The sequence below is a fragment of the Rhopalosiphum maidis genome, chromosome 4, assembly GCF_003676215.2.
Source record: "Rhopalosiphum maidis isolate BTI-1 chromosome 4, ASM367621v3, whole genome shotgun sequence".
In the NCBI taxonomy this organism is placed as follows: domain Eukaryota; kingdom Metazoa; phylum Arthropoda; class Insecta; order Hemiptera; family Aphididae; genus Rhopalosiphum; species Rhopalosiphum maidis.
Window position 1 is genome coordinate 20,623,223 of NC_040880.1, and position 14,906 is coordinate 20,638,128.

The 14,906-nt window shown below is 29.8% G+C and overlaps 2 protein-coding genes across 4 annotated transcripts; both read right to left on the minus strand.

Moving 5' to 3' along the window:
• Positions 1-1,251: 1,251 nt before the first annotated feature.
• LOC113550436 (maltase 2-like) lies at positions 1,252-8,183 on the minus strand. Of its 3 annotated transcripts, XM_026952259.1 has the most exons (13): positions 7,573-8,183; positions 7,281-7,476; positions 6,769-6,901; positions 6,579-6,677; positions 5,808-5,987; positions 5,554-5,711; positions 5,173-5,298; positions 4,865-5,106; positions 3,885-4,080; positions 3,275-3,530; positions 2,985-3,180; positions 2,463-2,606; positions 1,252-2,023 (listed from the first exon to the last, which is right to left on the minus strand). In XM_026952259.1, exons 3-13 carry the CDS (start codon positions 6,824-6,826, stop codon positions 1,858-1,860), a joined length of 1,821 nt encoding a protein of 606 aa, XP_026808060.1. In that variant the 5' UTR covers positions 6,827-6,901; positions 7,281-7,476; positions 7,573-8,183; the 3' UTR covers positions 1,252-1,857. The 3 variants fall into 3 exon arrangements, with proteins under 3 accessions (XP_026808060.1, XP_026808061.1, XP_026808062.1); XM_026952260.1 differs by lacking the exons at positions 7,281-7,476; positions 7,573-8,183 and adding an exon at positions 7,026-7,082; XM_026952261.1 differs by lacking the exons at positions 7,281-7,476; positions 7,573-8,183 and having other exon boundaries at positions 5,808-5,992; positions 6,769-6,806.
• A 133-nt stretch (positions 8,184-8,316) lies between these two features.
• LOC113550437 (maltase 2-like) lies at positions 8,317-13,324 on the minus strand. Its single transcript, XM_026952262.1, has 11 exons — positions 13,267-13,324; positions 13,077-13,175; positions 12,306-12,485; positions 12,052-12,209; positions 11,672-11,797; positions 11,364-11,605; positions 10,386-10,581; positions 9,631-9,886; positions 9,339-9,534; positions 8,814-8,957; positions 8,317-8,549 (listed from the first exon to the last, which is right to left on the minus strand). The coding sequence occupies exons 1-11, from the start codon at positions 13,322-13,324 to the stop codon at positions 8,375-8,377; spliced, it is 1,830 nt and encodes a 609-aa protein (XP_026808063.1). The 3' UTR covers positions 8,317-8,374.
• Positions 13,325-14,906: the final 1,582 nt, after the last annotated feature.

Sequence of the window (14,906 nt, forward strand, 5' to 3'; positions counted from 1 at the left end):
CGCGCGAGAAAAAAACATCACGAGTGATGTATAGTGGCGGCCCAAATAGTATATTATATACGTAATATATGTGTGTGTGTGTGTGTGTGTGTGTGTGTGTGTGTGTGTGTGTGTGTGTGTGTGTATGTGTGTGCGTATGCAGTTGGTCCTACCTGCGCAGAGGTCTTTTGGATAATAATACGTTTTTCGAAAAATCCAGAGAAGATGGAAAAAACCGTTTATTATATAGAAAAGAAAAAGGGTCACGGGAGTCAGAGGGAATTCTACATGTCAAACCCCGCGCGGCGTCTATATGATTGTGTGTGAGAAATGACAAAGTTATGTGTTTCTGGTAATGTCTTCGAAAACCCATATAGGTCCACACTCTTACAAACATTTATTATACATATACAGTATACGAGTATACACGTATAATATACGAAGACCCTCGGAATCGTTTTAGATAGAATCGAAACGGACAACCCCCGTGTGTGTTTGTGTGTGTAATGCGTGTATTGCATATATATATATACACAATGCACAATGCTTGCGACGCGGTGAGGGTGTGTTCGACATGACAAGAATGTTACGAGAGAGCTGTTGTAACGAATATAGGTACATTATGTATACATATTATAACAGTGTGTGCGTGTGTGTATTTGTATATATATATATTAAACAATTAATAGATGTTAGAATTTAACAGCTGAAAGTAAGAAGTATTAAAGTAGAAATATAAAACAATAACATAATTTAATCCGTCTGAGAGAATTACAAAAAAAAAAATTGTTCAAGTATGTTTAGCAATTTTAGAATGTATTATTGGTTATTGTTATACATCTTGGACTGCAAATTATTTCAAAGCATACCCAACAATTGTACATGTTATAGTGATTTTAAGAATACTTTGTACACACAAATATATTTTGCATTTTTGTTTCTTTCTTTTTTTTTGATACCTGTCTTAATGTTTTTTCTTCGTTTATGATTAAATTACGTATCTTTTAGTGAGTTTTGTTGCTTCATTCTATTGAATTTTTTCTTTAGTAGTTGCATGCAGACAACATTTTTTTAACATTTTTTTGTTTAATATCAAGTCACAATTATACATTTGTGTATTTTTTCACGCAAAGTATGAGAACTTTGTGCTAATTTATATTCTCAATAATTATTTTTCTAAAAGATTATTTATAACTAAAATCAAAAACAATATTACAAACATCATTTATTATGAAATTCTGTGTTTTGTAACATAACAACTTTCTTGTTGTGTCAATACATTCCTATATAGTTATAATGAAAAAAATTGTTTTTAAGTGTTTAATATATAATTAATAGAAAAACGTAAAATTAAATACTAAGTGCATTATTTTTTAAAACAATATATAAATATAATCCATTGTGTGTCTCATGCATTAATCTCATTAAAGTGTTTTTGACTTTTTCGTCCAGCAACATAGGTTCTATTAAGCTATATAAAATGATAAATATTCTAAGATCAGTAAATTTAAAGAGAATGAATGAGATAAAAAATATTGTTGTATTTGCGTATGACCGTATGAGCTATGCAGCTAATACTCTCTTGTAAAAGTGCACCAATAGTCAATACCCAATATATCGAGATATTTCATAGTTCTTATATTATAATATCTTAAAGTGAAATTTCGTTTTTGTCCATATAAAATATATATAAAATATTGTATCTATAAATAATAATATAAGCTATAATAAAGTTTAATCATTATATAGTCATCATTGTGATTTCGACTAAATAAACATTACATTGCTACAAATAAAAAAAATAAAATTATAATGATATTCAGTACTGTCAAAATTGTCAGAATTCAATAACTCAATACATCAAAATATCATAAAATATTACATTATAGTGCATACTGCATAATGTAAGCAAAAACAAAAAAAAAATATAAGAAACCAATGGGGGGATCTGACTCCCACGCCACTGCCATTGTATACGCCACTGGATAAAACAAGTGATGATTTGGGTCGCATTGCTAGTGGACTTTTTGTATCAATGTAATCACTAAAAAAAAAATATAAACGATTTAAATATTTAATAAATAACATATCTATGAATTTATATTATATTGCTCCCAATAAGGGAGTTAATATAAACATAATATAATATATATAGTAAAATATATTTAGAAATATTTAATAACCTCGTATCAGCTTAAAATCATTACTACTATAGAATATTGTTATTTAATATTTTTCATAGAATATAAAACAGAAAAATTATGAGTACTATACACAGTAAAATCATTTCTAATTTGTTTATTCAATAAATAATTAACGTGTAATGTTAAATTGTAAATAATATTATAAATATTAATTTTACTAAGTTGTAAAAAGACTTTGGAATTTAAAAATGGTGATAAAAAATTAAGATTTGAAAAATATATTCATTGATTTAACAAACTTTTTTTTGTACCTATTCCCTATTTGAATTATAAACTTACTTTTCAGCCTGCCATGCATTTATGCTCGAAGAACGAACGGTCATATAAAGCGGTACATCCTTAAAGAGTTCACTTAAAATAATTGTTTCTTGTTCCGACCCAACGTTTAAAACAATGTAGAAGGTCTCGTGGTCTACCAATTGTCTAAAAAAATAAATAATATTCACGCTTGACACAACTTGTAATTACATTCCTAAAATATCACGACGAAAAATAATTATCCACATTGACACATTGTTGAACCGAATAAATACAAATTATAACTAACCAATCGCTAATTACAATATTGTCACGATCTGTATCTTACGCTATACTGAAAACTTAAGTTATTTAATAAACAGATATAAGAACTTCATTAGTTATTATCTAAAGCAAATTAAGCTAATATAATAGTTTTTATTACCGCGGTTTTTCGTTTCAGAAATGCCTATACCAATACGATAAACTGTTTGAAACATTTAAAGTTAAATACTCAATATGGTTGAGTCCATACAAAAACGACGGCAACAATAAATACTGTACCTAGTCAAAATCAAAATCCAATCTGTTGGCGTGTGCATGGTGAGATTTCCTTGGGCTATCGTCGGAGATGAACGGAGTCGCAACAGCGTTTTGTACGTCTGATAGTGACTTCTTACGTGCCCTTTTTGAAAGGCCAAGTTCAGGTACCAATGGTTGCTGTTCACGGGAAGCCAAGTGTGTTGGGACTTCGAAAAACCTTACGACGCAATTCATTCGGTATTATTCGTTGCGTCCGAGTATACGAGGACAATGAAACAAATGTCGTACGAGATCCGACCACGTGTACTTACCGGCGTTCTGCAAATTGTTCCAATGGAACGGCGTCCTGCACGGGTCTCTCGAGTTCACCTCGTACCTGGCCATACCGCCGTTTCTACCAAATGGGTCAACCGTCTGATCCCATCTTATCGTGCCGTCAGTCATACCGATTTCCTCTCCGTTGTACGTGATCGTCGTGCCCGGTAACATCGTCGTCAGCGTGTTCATTGGGTCGACCATGTCCTGACCTAATCTTGTTGCCACTCGTTTTCTATCATGGTTCCCTAACTGAGCCATTAAAAACAAAAAATTTAATTCGATTTCTATACGAATCCACCACATGCAGATACCATACACAGTACACTCAGTGATTGAGTGGTATAAGAATGGGTATATACCACTCGTATTTTTATTATATTCTTTTATTTCGTCAATTAAAGTACCTCAGTGAAACAAAGTATTATTCAATAAAACACAAGAAATAAGAGGAAAGCTTGGTAGTCTGTATAGTTTATACATATCCTGAAATACTGTGACTTTTAAAATCACAATTGTTATTAAAAAGGTGTCGTGTAAATTAGATTCACAACCACTTCGTTAAATTTAAATTGTATCTATCTAATTATCGTCAATGATCGTTACCACCCAGTTGGCCCATTCACCCGGAGGCATGTTGTCCAACCATAGATTGATCGTATTCTTTATGTCGACGGCCGACGACGTTTTGTTCAAGTATAAGATAAAGTTGAAATTGAACGGCATATGAGCCCTGTGTGTTTGCTGGCTGTAGTACATCATCGTGTAATTTATTGGCGCGTACGCTTCGGTTAATAACAGTCTAAACAATATTAAAAAGTTTTTAGTCGTCCGTATACCAAAATATTATATTAACAAGATAGATTAGCTGAAAGTTTAACTTTTCTAGTAAAACTTGTATAATTCAAATCTGATTTTGTCAAAATAAAGTCTTATTAAAAGACGTTATTAAGAAAAATGTTAACTATTAAATAATCAGATCCAAATTAAAAAAAACGGCATATAGTTAACTGATTTGGACATCAAATAGTATTGAAATACTACGCAGTACGCAGTTAGTATAGTTACATAATAATTTATTTGGACTTTTTATTTTATTCATTATGTAAAACTGATACAATGCTACACACAATTTACGATGATATATGCAGTTGTGGTTTATATAATTAGAAATTTAAAAATCGATTTACTTAACTGTATGTCATGTTTTCAAATAACCGTTTGTTTATCGTTACTTGAAATATTTTTAAGTATTTATTCAATATTATGTTAAGTTTTAATTTAAATTTTCGTTCAAACGCTTATTTATTAAATTTATGTGAGTAAACCGATATAATTATTAGTTAAAATTATTATCATTTATTTATTTTTTGGTTATAAAAGAACCATTATTTTACTAAATTTAAGACGTGAATACGGAAATTTTATTTTCTCATGACGTAGTTTATATCTAAGCTATTTATAGTATAAGCAATAAAACAATTAAAATTTGTTTTACCAATGTATAGTGATATAAACCTTTTTATTTTTAATTTTAGAACAATATAAACCAATAATATAAATTAAAATATTTTTTGTCTTAAAACCTTGTGTTTCCATCCCGGTTAAAGTATTCGTCCAACACTGCTCTAAATTCTTCGATCATTTTATATGAACCTGGTTGATCTCTAGTTGATGTATGGTTCAACAAAGCATATGTGTAATTATCATCTTTAATATTTGGGTCAATCAGTGGTTCGTCTTCAAACGCATTGTCCTCTATTATGTATCGTACAGCGTCTACGCGAAATCCATCGACGCCGATATCCAGCCAAAATCTAAGTACGTTCTATAATAATCGAATACGTAAGAGTCTAAATAGAATACATAAACAATACAATTTAATAGAGAGTACCTTCATTTCTTCTAATAAAGCAGAAGAGTTGTAATTTAAATCTGGTTGTTTAACCATGAACTGGTGCAAATAGTATTGTCCTCTTTCAGGAGACCACGCCCAAGCACTTCCGCCAAAAAAGTTTCGCTTGAAAAAAATATTTTTTATATTTATAATAATCGTATTATTATAATCTATGGGAAATATAAGGTTTTTAACGTTGGTCAAATAAATAATGAAAATTAGACATGGTTAAACTTGTTGAAAATATATTGAGTTGAGTAGTGATGTAATACATAAACTCACAATCCTCAATCGTTAGACGTCAAATAATTCAATACAATAATAAACGCGGTATTACTTAACGTAAAATTAATATATCGTTAACTTAATTTGACTCACCCAATTATTTGGAGGTACTCTGTTTCCATTTTCGTCCAACTTTCCGTCAAGCCACACGTAGTATTCAGTATATGGATCAATTTTTTTGACTGATTTTTGAAACCACTCATGTTCGTCACTTGAATGGTTGGGCACAAAATCCAATAAAATACGAACGCCTAAAATCAAGTGACAAAACGTGGTTGATAATTGTATAATATCGCACACATACTACCATTATTTAAGGTTTTATTTTGCATGTCAATAAAATATACCAAGCGATTTAAGTTTCTTCTGAAGTGATGAAAAGTCTTCCATTGTTCCAAAAGTGCTATCGATTTTTACAAAATCGGAAATGTCATAACCGAAATCAACTAGGGGAGATTTGAATATTGGGGACAACCATATAGCCCCAATACCTGTTTCATTAAAATGTCCGGCCATTTCTTCTATACCTATACTACAAAATATAATGTAATATGTATTATTATTTGCAAACATTTTAACTTAAATTTCACATTTAATAATAAGAAAAATTAAAAAAAAAAATTCTATTGATAAACAATATTATAATATTATAAATATAAAAAATGTTTAATAAAATTACTCTTAAATGTATGTCGTGTATCGGTACAAAGTACCGTATGATTTACTATTTTTTACACCATTATTACCTTGATAATTAAAACAACAATTATTATATATTGCTGAATGATTTTGTTAACTTAGCTTTAAATATTGTCATTATATTTTGTATTATTATATCTTATTGTTTATCAATTTATGTTCAGTTTTCAGATGTTAATTTTTACACAATTTTTTTTTTATCCAATCTTGAATTTTTAAAATATTTTGTATTGATTTTATATTTTAACAAATGCTGAATATAACAATATATTTTATTTGAATATTAAAGAAAGTTTAATACATGAAAATTAAAAAAATAACCGTTTGCATGTACCAGATATTTTTTAACATATTTTTGTTGTTGATTTCGTACTATATTATTTATTCATAAATTTATTATTGTACACTGATACAATTACCTTTCAGGTCTCCAACACCATCACCATTGCTGTCTTTAAACGATCTTGGGTATACTTGGTAAATTACACTGGTCTGCCACCAGTCTAATTTTGCAAGTTCTAAAGAAGTCAAGTATAAGTTGTATTTCCAGAATATTGTATAAATGAAATTAAAAATTGTTACTTAATTTTAAATTAAAAAATTATTTACCAGAATTTGTACTAAACGTGGTTGTTATTAAAACAATAATGTAACAAAGGTTCATCATAGTGCAGTAGCGATCGCCTAACGAGTAGTGTGTGAATTAAACACAATGTAGCAGGTCTCGTGGTTTACCAATTATCTGAAAAAATAAATAATATTCACGCTTGACACAACTTGTAATAACATTCCTAAAATATCATGACGAAAAATAATTATCTATAGTAACACATTATTTTACAGAATGAATACAAATTTTAACTAACAAATCGCTAATTACAATATTGTCACGATCTGTATCTTATGCTATACTCTAAACTTAAGTTATTAAATAAACAGATACAAGAACTTAATTAGTTATTATCTAAAGACAAATTAAGCTAATATAATCGTTTTTATTACCGCGGTTATTCGTTTCAGAAATGTCTATACAAATAAGATAAACTGTTTGAAACATTTAAAGTTAAATACTCAATATGGTCGAGTCCATACAAAAACGACGGCAACAATAAATACTGTACCTAGTCAAAATCAAAATCCAATCTGATGGCGTGTGCGTGGTGTGATTTCCTTGGTCTATCGTCGGAGATAAACGGAGTCGCAACAGCGTTTTGTGTGTCTGATAGTGACTTCTTACGTGCGCTTTTTGAAAGGCCAAGTTAAGGTACTAATGGTTGCTGTTCACGGGAAGCCACTTGTGGTGGGAAGTCGAAAAATCTTTGCATGTAATTCATCCGTTTTAATGCGCGTTGCGTCCGAGTATGTGAAGAAAATGAAAATCATGTCGTACGAGAACCAACCACGCGTACTTACCGGCGTTCTGTGTATCGGTTCAATAAAACGGGGTCCTGTACGGGTCTCTCGAGTTCACTTTGTATCTGTCCATAGCGCCGTTTCTACTAAATGGGTCAATTGTCTGATCCCTTCTTATCGTGTCGTTAGCCATACCGATTTCCTCTCCGTTGTACGTAATCGCTGTACCCGGTAACATCATCGTCAGTGTGTTCATTGGATCGACCATGTCCTGGCCTAATCTTGTAGCCACTCGTTTTCTATAGAATGCTTATTTTTACATATTTTGGTAAATAAAATTCATCTTTCACAATTTTTTATTGCATACAATTCGAAGCCCTGTTTAATATTATTATTACTTATGTATATTAACGTTATTAACTACATGTGTTTTGTAATAACAAATTTTATGATGTCTAACATTTCATTTCTTGATATTTTTTTTTCCCTTAAATAGTACAAACTGTCCATGGTTTTTTTTTTTCTGGTTGACCGTACCAAGTGTCCTACAACCAGGTATAGTATCACAAGAAAAAATACCCTTTTGTAAAAATGCCCCAATAGTCAATACCCAATATATCAAGGTATATCCTAGCTTCTATATTGTAATATCTCAAAATGAAATTTCGATTTTGTACATATATATGGATTATTGTCTCTGTAACAAATAAGATAAGCTATAATAAAGTATAATCATTATGGTCATCATTGATCATTTCGACTAAATAAACAATACATAGCTACTAATAAAATAAAATAAAATTATTATGATATTCAGTATTGACAAAATTGTCAAAATTTAATGGTTCGATACATCAAAATATCACAAAATATTACATTCTAGTGCATACTGCATAATGTAAGCAAAAACAAAAAAAATATATAAATTGATAATGGGGGATCTGACCCCCACGTTACTACCAATGTATACGCCACTGGATAATACTAGTGATGATTTGGGTCGCATTGCTAGTGGCTTTGTTGAATCAATGTAATCACTAAAACAATAATTTAAACAATTTAAATATTTCATAAATAACATATCTATGAATTAATATTATATTTCTCACAATTACGGTAGATAATATAAACTTAATATAATATGTATGGTAAAAAATATTATAAATATTAATTTTACTATGTTGTAAAAAGACTTTGGTTTTAAAAAATGGTGATAAAAAATAAAGTTTTTGCAAAATATATTCATTGATTTAATTAATTTTTTTTTTTATAGCTATTCCTTATTAACATTATAAACTTACTTTTCAGCTTGCCATGCATTGATGCTCGAAGAACGAACGGTCATATAAAGCGGTACATCCTTAAAGTGTTCACTTAAAATAATTGTTTCTTGTTCCGACCCAACGTTTAAAACAATGTAGAAGGTCTCGTGGTCTACCAATTGTCTGAAAAAATAAATAATATTCACGCTTAACACAACTTTTAACAATATTCCTAAAATATCACGACGAAAAATAACTATCCACATTGACACATTGTTGAACCGAATAAATACAAATTATAACTAACCAATCGCTAATTACAATATTGTCACGATCTGTATCTTACGCTATACTGAAAACTTAAGTTATTTAATAAACAGATATAAGAACTTAATTAGTTATTATCTAACGACAAATTAAGCTATTATAATCGTTGTTATTACCACGGTTATTCATCTTAAAAATGCCTATACAAATAAGATAAACTATGTCTGAAACATTTAAAGTTAAATACTCAATATGGTTGAGCCCATACAAAAACGACGGAAACAAAAAATACTGTACCTAGACAAAATCAAAATCCAATCTGATGGCGTGTGCATGGTGAGATTTCCTTGGGCTATCGTCGGAGATGAACGGAGTCGCAACAACGTTTTGTACGTCTGATAGTGACTTCTTACGTGCGCTTTTTGAAAGGCCAAGTTCAAGTACCAATGGTTGCTATTCACGGGAAGCCACGTGCGTTGGGCAGTCGAAAAACCTTTGAACACAATTCATTCGGTTTAATACGCGTTGCATCCTAGTAAGCGAGGAAAATGAAAATAATGGCGTACGAGATCCGACCACGCGTACTTACCGGCGTTCTGCGTATCGTTCCAATGGAACGGCGTCCTGCACGGATCTCTCGAGTTCACTTCGTACCTGGCCATACCACGGCTTCTACCAAATGGGTCAACCGTCTGATCCCATCTTATCGTGCCGTCAGCCATACCGATTTCCTCTCCGTTGTACGTGATCGTCGTGCCCGGTAACATCGTCGTCAGCGTGTTCATTGGGTCGACCATGTCCTGACCTAATCTCGTTGCCACTCGTTCGTTATCATGGTTCCCTATCTACATGGTTAAAAAAAAATTAATCTGGTGTTCGTGCATCCACCCCCGGTGCTAATGGTGCTGGTATCATACACAGGACACTCAGTGATTGAGTGGTGAAAGAATTTAAAAAAACCACACATATTTTTTTATATTCTTTTATTTCGTCAATTTATGTACCTAGTTATTGTTATGAATCTAATGACCGCACTGGGTCGTCAAATTTTTTATCAATGTATTATATATTGACGAACAATAATCGATGAAACAAAGTATTTTTCAATGAAACACATGAGATGGTAGAAAAGCATTGGTATTCTGTATAGTGTGTATGTATTCTGAAGTAGGCTATAATACTTCAGAACACATACACACTATACAGGTGACTTTTAAAATCACAATTAGAATTAAAAAGATTTTATTACAACGATAACTGTAAAGGGGTGTAGTGTAAATTAGATTCACAACCACTTCGTTAAATTTGAATTGTATCTATCTAATTATCGTCAATGATCGTTACCACCCAGTTGGCCCATTCACCCGGAGGCATGTTGTCCAACCATAGATTGATCGTATTCTTTATATCGACGGCCGACGACTTTTTGTTCAAGTATAAGATAAAGTTGAAATTGAACGGCATATGAGCCCTGTGTGTTCGCTGGCTGTAGTACACCATCGTGTAATTTATTGGCGCGTACGCTTCGGTTAATAACAGTCTAAACAATATTAAAAAGTTTTTAGTCGTCCGTATACAAAAATATTATATTAACAAGATAGATTAGCTGAAAGTTTAACTTTTCTAGTAAAACTTGTTTAATTCAAATGTGACTTTACCAAAATAAAGTCTTATTGAAAGACGTTATTAAGAAAAATGTTAACTATTAAATAATCAGATCCAAATTAAAAAAAACGGCATATAGTTAACTGATTTGGACATCAAATAGTATTGAAATACTACGCAGTACGCAGTTAGTATAGTTACATAATAATTTATTTGGACTTTTTATTTTATTCATTATGTTAAACTGATACAATGCTACATTCAATTTACGATGATATATGCAGTTGTGGTTTATATAATTAGAAATTTAAAAATCGATTTACTTAACTGTATGTCATGTTTTCAAATAATCGTTTGTTTATCGCTACTTGAAATATTTTTAAGTATTTATTCAATATTATGTTAAGTTTTAATTTAAATTTTCGTTCAAACGCTTATTTATTAAATTTATATGAGTAAACCGATATAATTATTAGTTAAAATTATTATCATTTATTTTTTGGTTATAAGAGAACCATTATTTTACTAAATTTAAGACGTGAATACGGAAATTTTATTTTCCCATGACGTAGTTTTTGTCTAAGCTATTTAAAGTAGAAGCAATAAAACAATAAAAATTTGTTTTAACAATGTATAATGACATAAACCTTTTTATTTTTTAATTCTAGAACAAAATTTACCAATAATAAAAGTTAGTATATTTTTTTGTCCTAATACCTTGTGTTTCCATCCCGGTTAAAGTATTCGTCCAACACTGATCTAAATTCTTCGATCATTTTATATGTACCTGGTTGATCGCTAGTTGATGTATGGTTCAGCAATGCATATGTGTAATTATCATCTTTAATATTTGGATTAATAAGTGGTTCGTCTTCAAATTTAGTGTCCTCTACTATGTGTCGTACAGCGTCTACGCGAAATCCATCGACGCCGATATCCAGCCAAAATCTAAGTACGTTCTATAGTAATCGAATATGTAAGAGTCTAAATAGAATACATAAACAATACAATTTAATAGAGAGTACCTTCATTTCTTCTAATAAAGCAGTAGAGTTGTAATTTAAATCTGGTTGTTTAACCATGAACTGGTGCAAATAGTATTGTCCTCTTTCAGGAGACCACGCCCAAGCACTTCCACCGAAATAGTTTCGCTTGAAAAAAATATGTTTATATTTATAATAAACGTATTATTATAATATATGGGAAATATAAGGTTTTTAACGTTGGTCAAATAAATAATGAAAATTAGACATGGTTAAACTTGTTGAAAATATATTGAGTTGAGTAGTGATGTAATACATAAACTCACAATCCTCAATCGTTAGACGTCAAATAATTCAATACAATAATAAACGCGGTATTACTTAACGTAAAATTAATATATCGTTAACTTAATTTGACTCACCCAATTATTTGGAGGTACTCTGTTTCCATTTTCGTCCAACTTTCCGTCAAGCCACACGTAGTATTCAGTATATGGATCAATTTTTTTGACTGATTTTTGAAACCACTCATGTTCGTCACTTGAATGGTTGGGCACAAAATCCAATAAAATACGAACGCCTAAAATCAAGTGACAAAGCGTGGTTGATAATTGTATAATATCGCACACATACTACCATTATTTAAGGTTTTATTTTGCATGTCAATAAAATATACCAAGCGATTTAAGTTTCTTCTGAAGTGATGAAAAGTCTTCCATTGTTCCAAAAGTGCTATCGATTTTTACAAAATCGGAAATGTCATAACCGAAATCAACTAGGGGAGATTTGAATATTGGGGATAACCATATAGCCCCAATACCCGTTTCATTAAAATGTTCGGCCATTTCTTCTATACCTATACTACAAAATATAATGTATATGTATTATTATTTGCAAACATTTCAACTTAAATTTCACATTTAATAATAAGAAAAATTTAAAAAAAAAGTTCTATAGATAAACAATATTATAATATTATAAATTTAAAAAAATTTAAAAAAAATTAATCTTAAATGTATGTCATGTATTGGTACAAAGTACGGTATGATTTATTATTTTTTACACTATTTTTATCTTGATAATTAAAACAACAATTATTATATATTGCTGAATGATTTTGTTAACTTAGTTTTAAATATTGTCGTTATGTTTTGTATCATTATAACTTATTGTTTATTAATTTATGTTCAGTTTTCAGATGTTAATTTTTACACAATTTTTTTTTTTATCCAATCTTGAATTTTTAAAATATTTTGTGTTGATTTCATATTATATCAAATGCTGAATAAAACAATACATTTTATTTGAATATTAAAAAAAGTTTAATACATGAAAATTAAAAAAATAACCGTTTGCATGTACCAGATATTTTTTAACATATTTTTGTTGTTGATTTCGTACTATATTATTTATTCATAAATTTATTATTGTACACTGATACAATTACCTTTCAGGTCTCCAACACCATCACCATTGCTGTCTTTAAACGATCTTGGGTATACTTGGTAAATGACACTGGTCTGCCACCAGTCTAATTTTGCAAGTTCTAAAGAAGTCAAGTATAAGTTGTATTTCCAGAATATTGTATAAATGAAATTAAAAATTGTTACTTAATTTTAAATTAAAAAATTATTTACCAGAATTTGTACTAAACGAGGTTGTTATTAAAACAATAATGTAACAAAGGTTCATCATAGTGGCAGTAGCGATCGTCTAACGAGTAGTGTGTGAATTTTTGGGTATTTATACGGTTATATAATTTCACATCTGGCCTTACAAGTGTAAAAATAATATTAGGTAAATGCCTTTGTAATTATTTATTCCATTACCATCTGTAATAGACGATATGAACGATAAGAGGTAAGTGGTACCGTAATTGGCCCTGTAAGTCCGCTTCTTCGTGCCTTGCAAAATGTAGTTTTTTATAGACATTGCCTACGTTAATTAAGTGCGTTTCTCTATCAGTTGTCACATTACCGACAGATAACACATCGCGTAATTGTACTATCGCGTATGTCAGTGTTTGTTGATTTCTCCTCGTAAGATATGCTGTCCTCTTCAAATATAAATTATGTACAAAAAAAAAACCAAATATACAAAATCCATATAAAATATCTAACACTATACAACCTGTTTGTCAAACAATTCAACGAAAAAAAAAATAATTTCATAAATAATCTTGACCCTAGTGATCTGGGTAGAAATTTCAACAGTAATGCAAGTGGCAGCTAGAAAACGAATCTGTTTAAAAGAAATTTTTCATGCTCTTTATCTTGCAACTCTACTAAAATCTCTACGTCTAAAAGCATTTATACACAAAACAATAAATTATTTATCACACGCAACTGTTCAAAACGAAAATGATTTAAGCGTTAGCTATATGAATATAGAAACGTTGCCGTCCATATAAAACCACCTGTTCTGATTTTTATAATATATATTTTAGATTTTCCGATCTTTCGCGAAATACTAATTGAACTCATTGGTTATAAAAATTCTTCTTGTTTTTCTTTTGATGACCACTTGAGAATATATACTACAAACCCTGGTTATTATAAATTGCCGATTCGCAGGCGCGTATTTATAACTTTGGCGCCCTAGAAGCTAGGCACATAAAAAATTCCACCCATTTTTATTTTTGGCCGAAGTGAAGATTGGGAGGGCTAGAATAATATACAAATACATATGTTAATGTATTATTTATATTAAATATATGTCATAATAAAACTTTAGAATAGATATCAAAATAAACCACAGCAATTAAACACATTCATTATTAATAACAATCATATTATAATGTAAGTATAAGTATAGAATATTTATAATATTATTTGTTTAAAACAATAATAAAAAATTTAAGTAAGTACAAAGTTAGACATATTTTCTTCTTGCCTGTTTCTTAGCAATTTTTTTATTATTAGGATTTAAAATTTTCGATTCAGATATCCGGATAATTCATTAATATAATTAATGATAATATTTTGTCAGAGCTATTACGCTTACCACTTACGAGTCGTGACACATATTTTCTAGATTATTTAAAAGTACTAACACTAAATTCCATTCAAATTGACAGTGTAAAAATCATATATATATAACTTAATAAATTTGATTGATAATTATTATATAATATAGCATAATAGGTCGATTGTTGATACGTATTCGTACGTTATATCTGTTTACCACAGATCACTACAATAATTAACACTAAATTTTTCCAAGTATGTTTTCTTAAAAAACGTATACATTATTTAGTATGCATCCTCTGATTAATTAT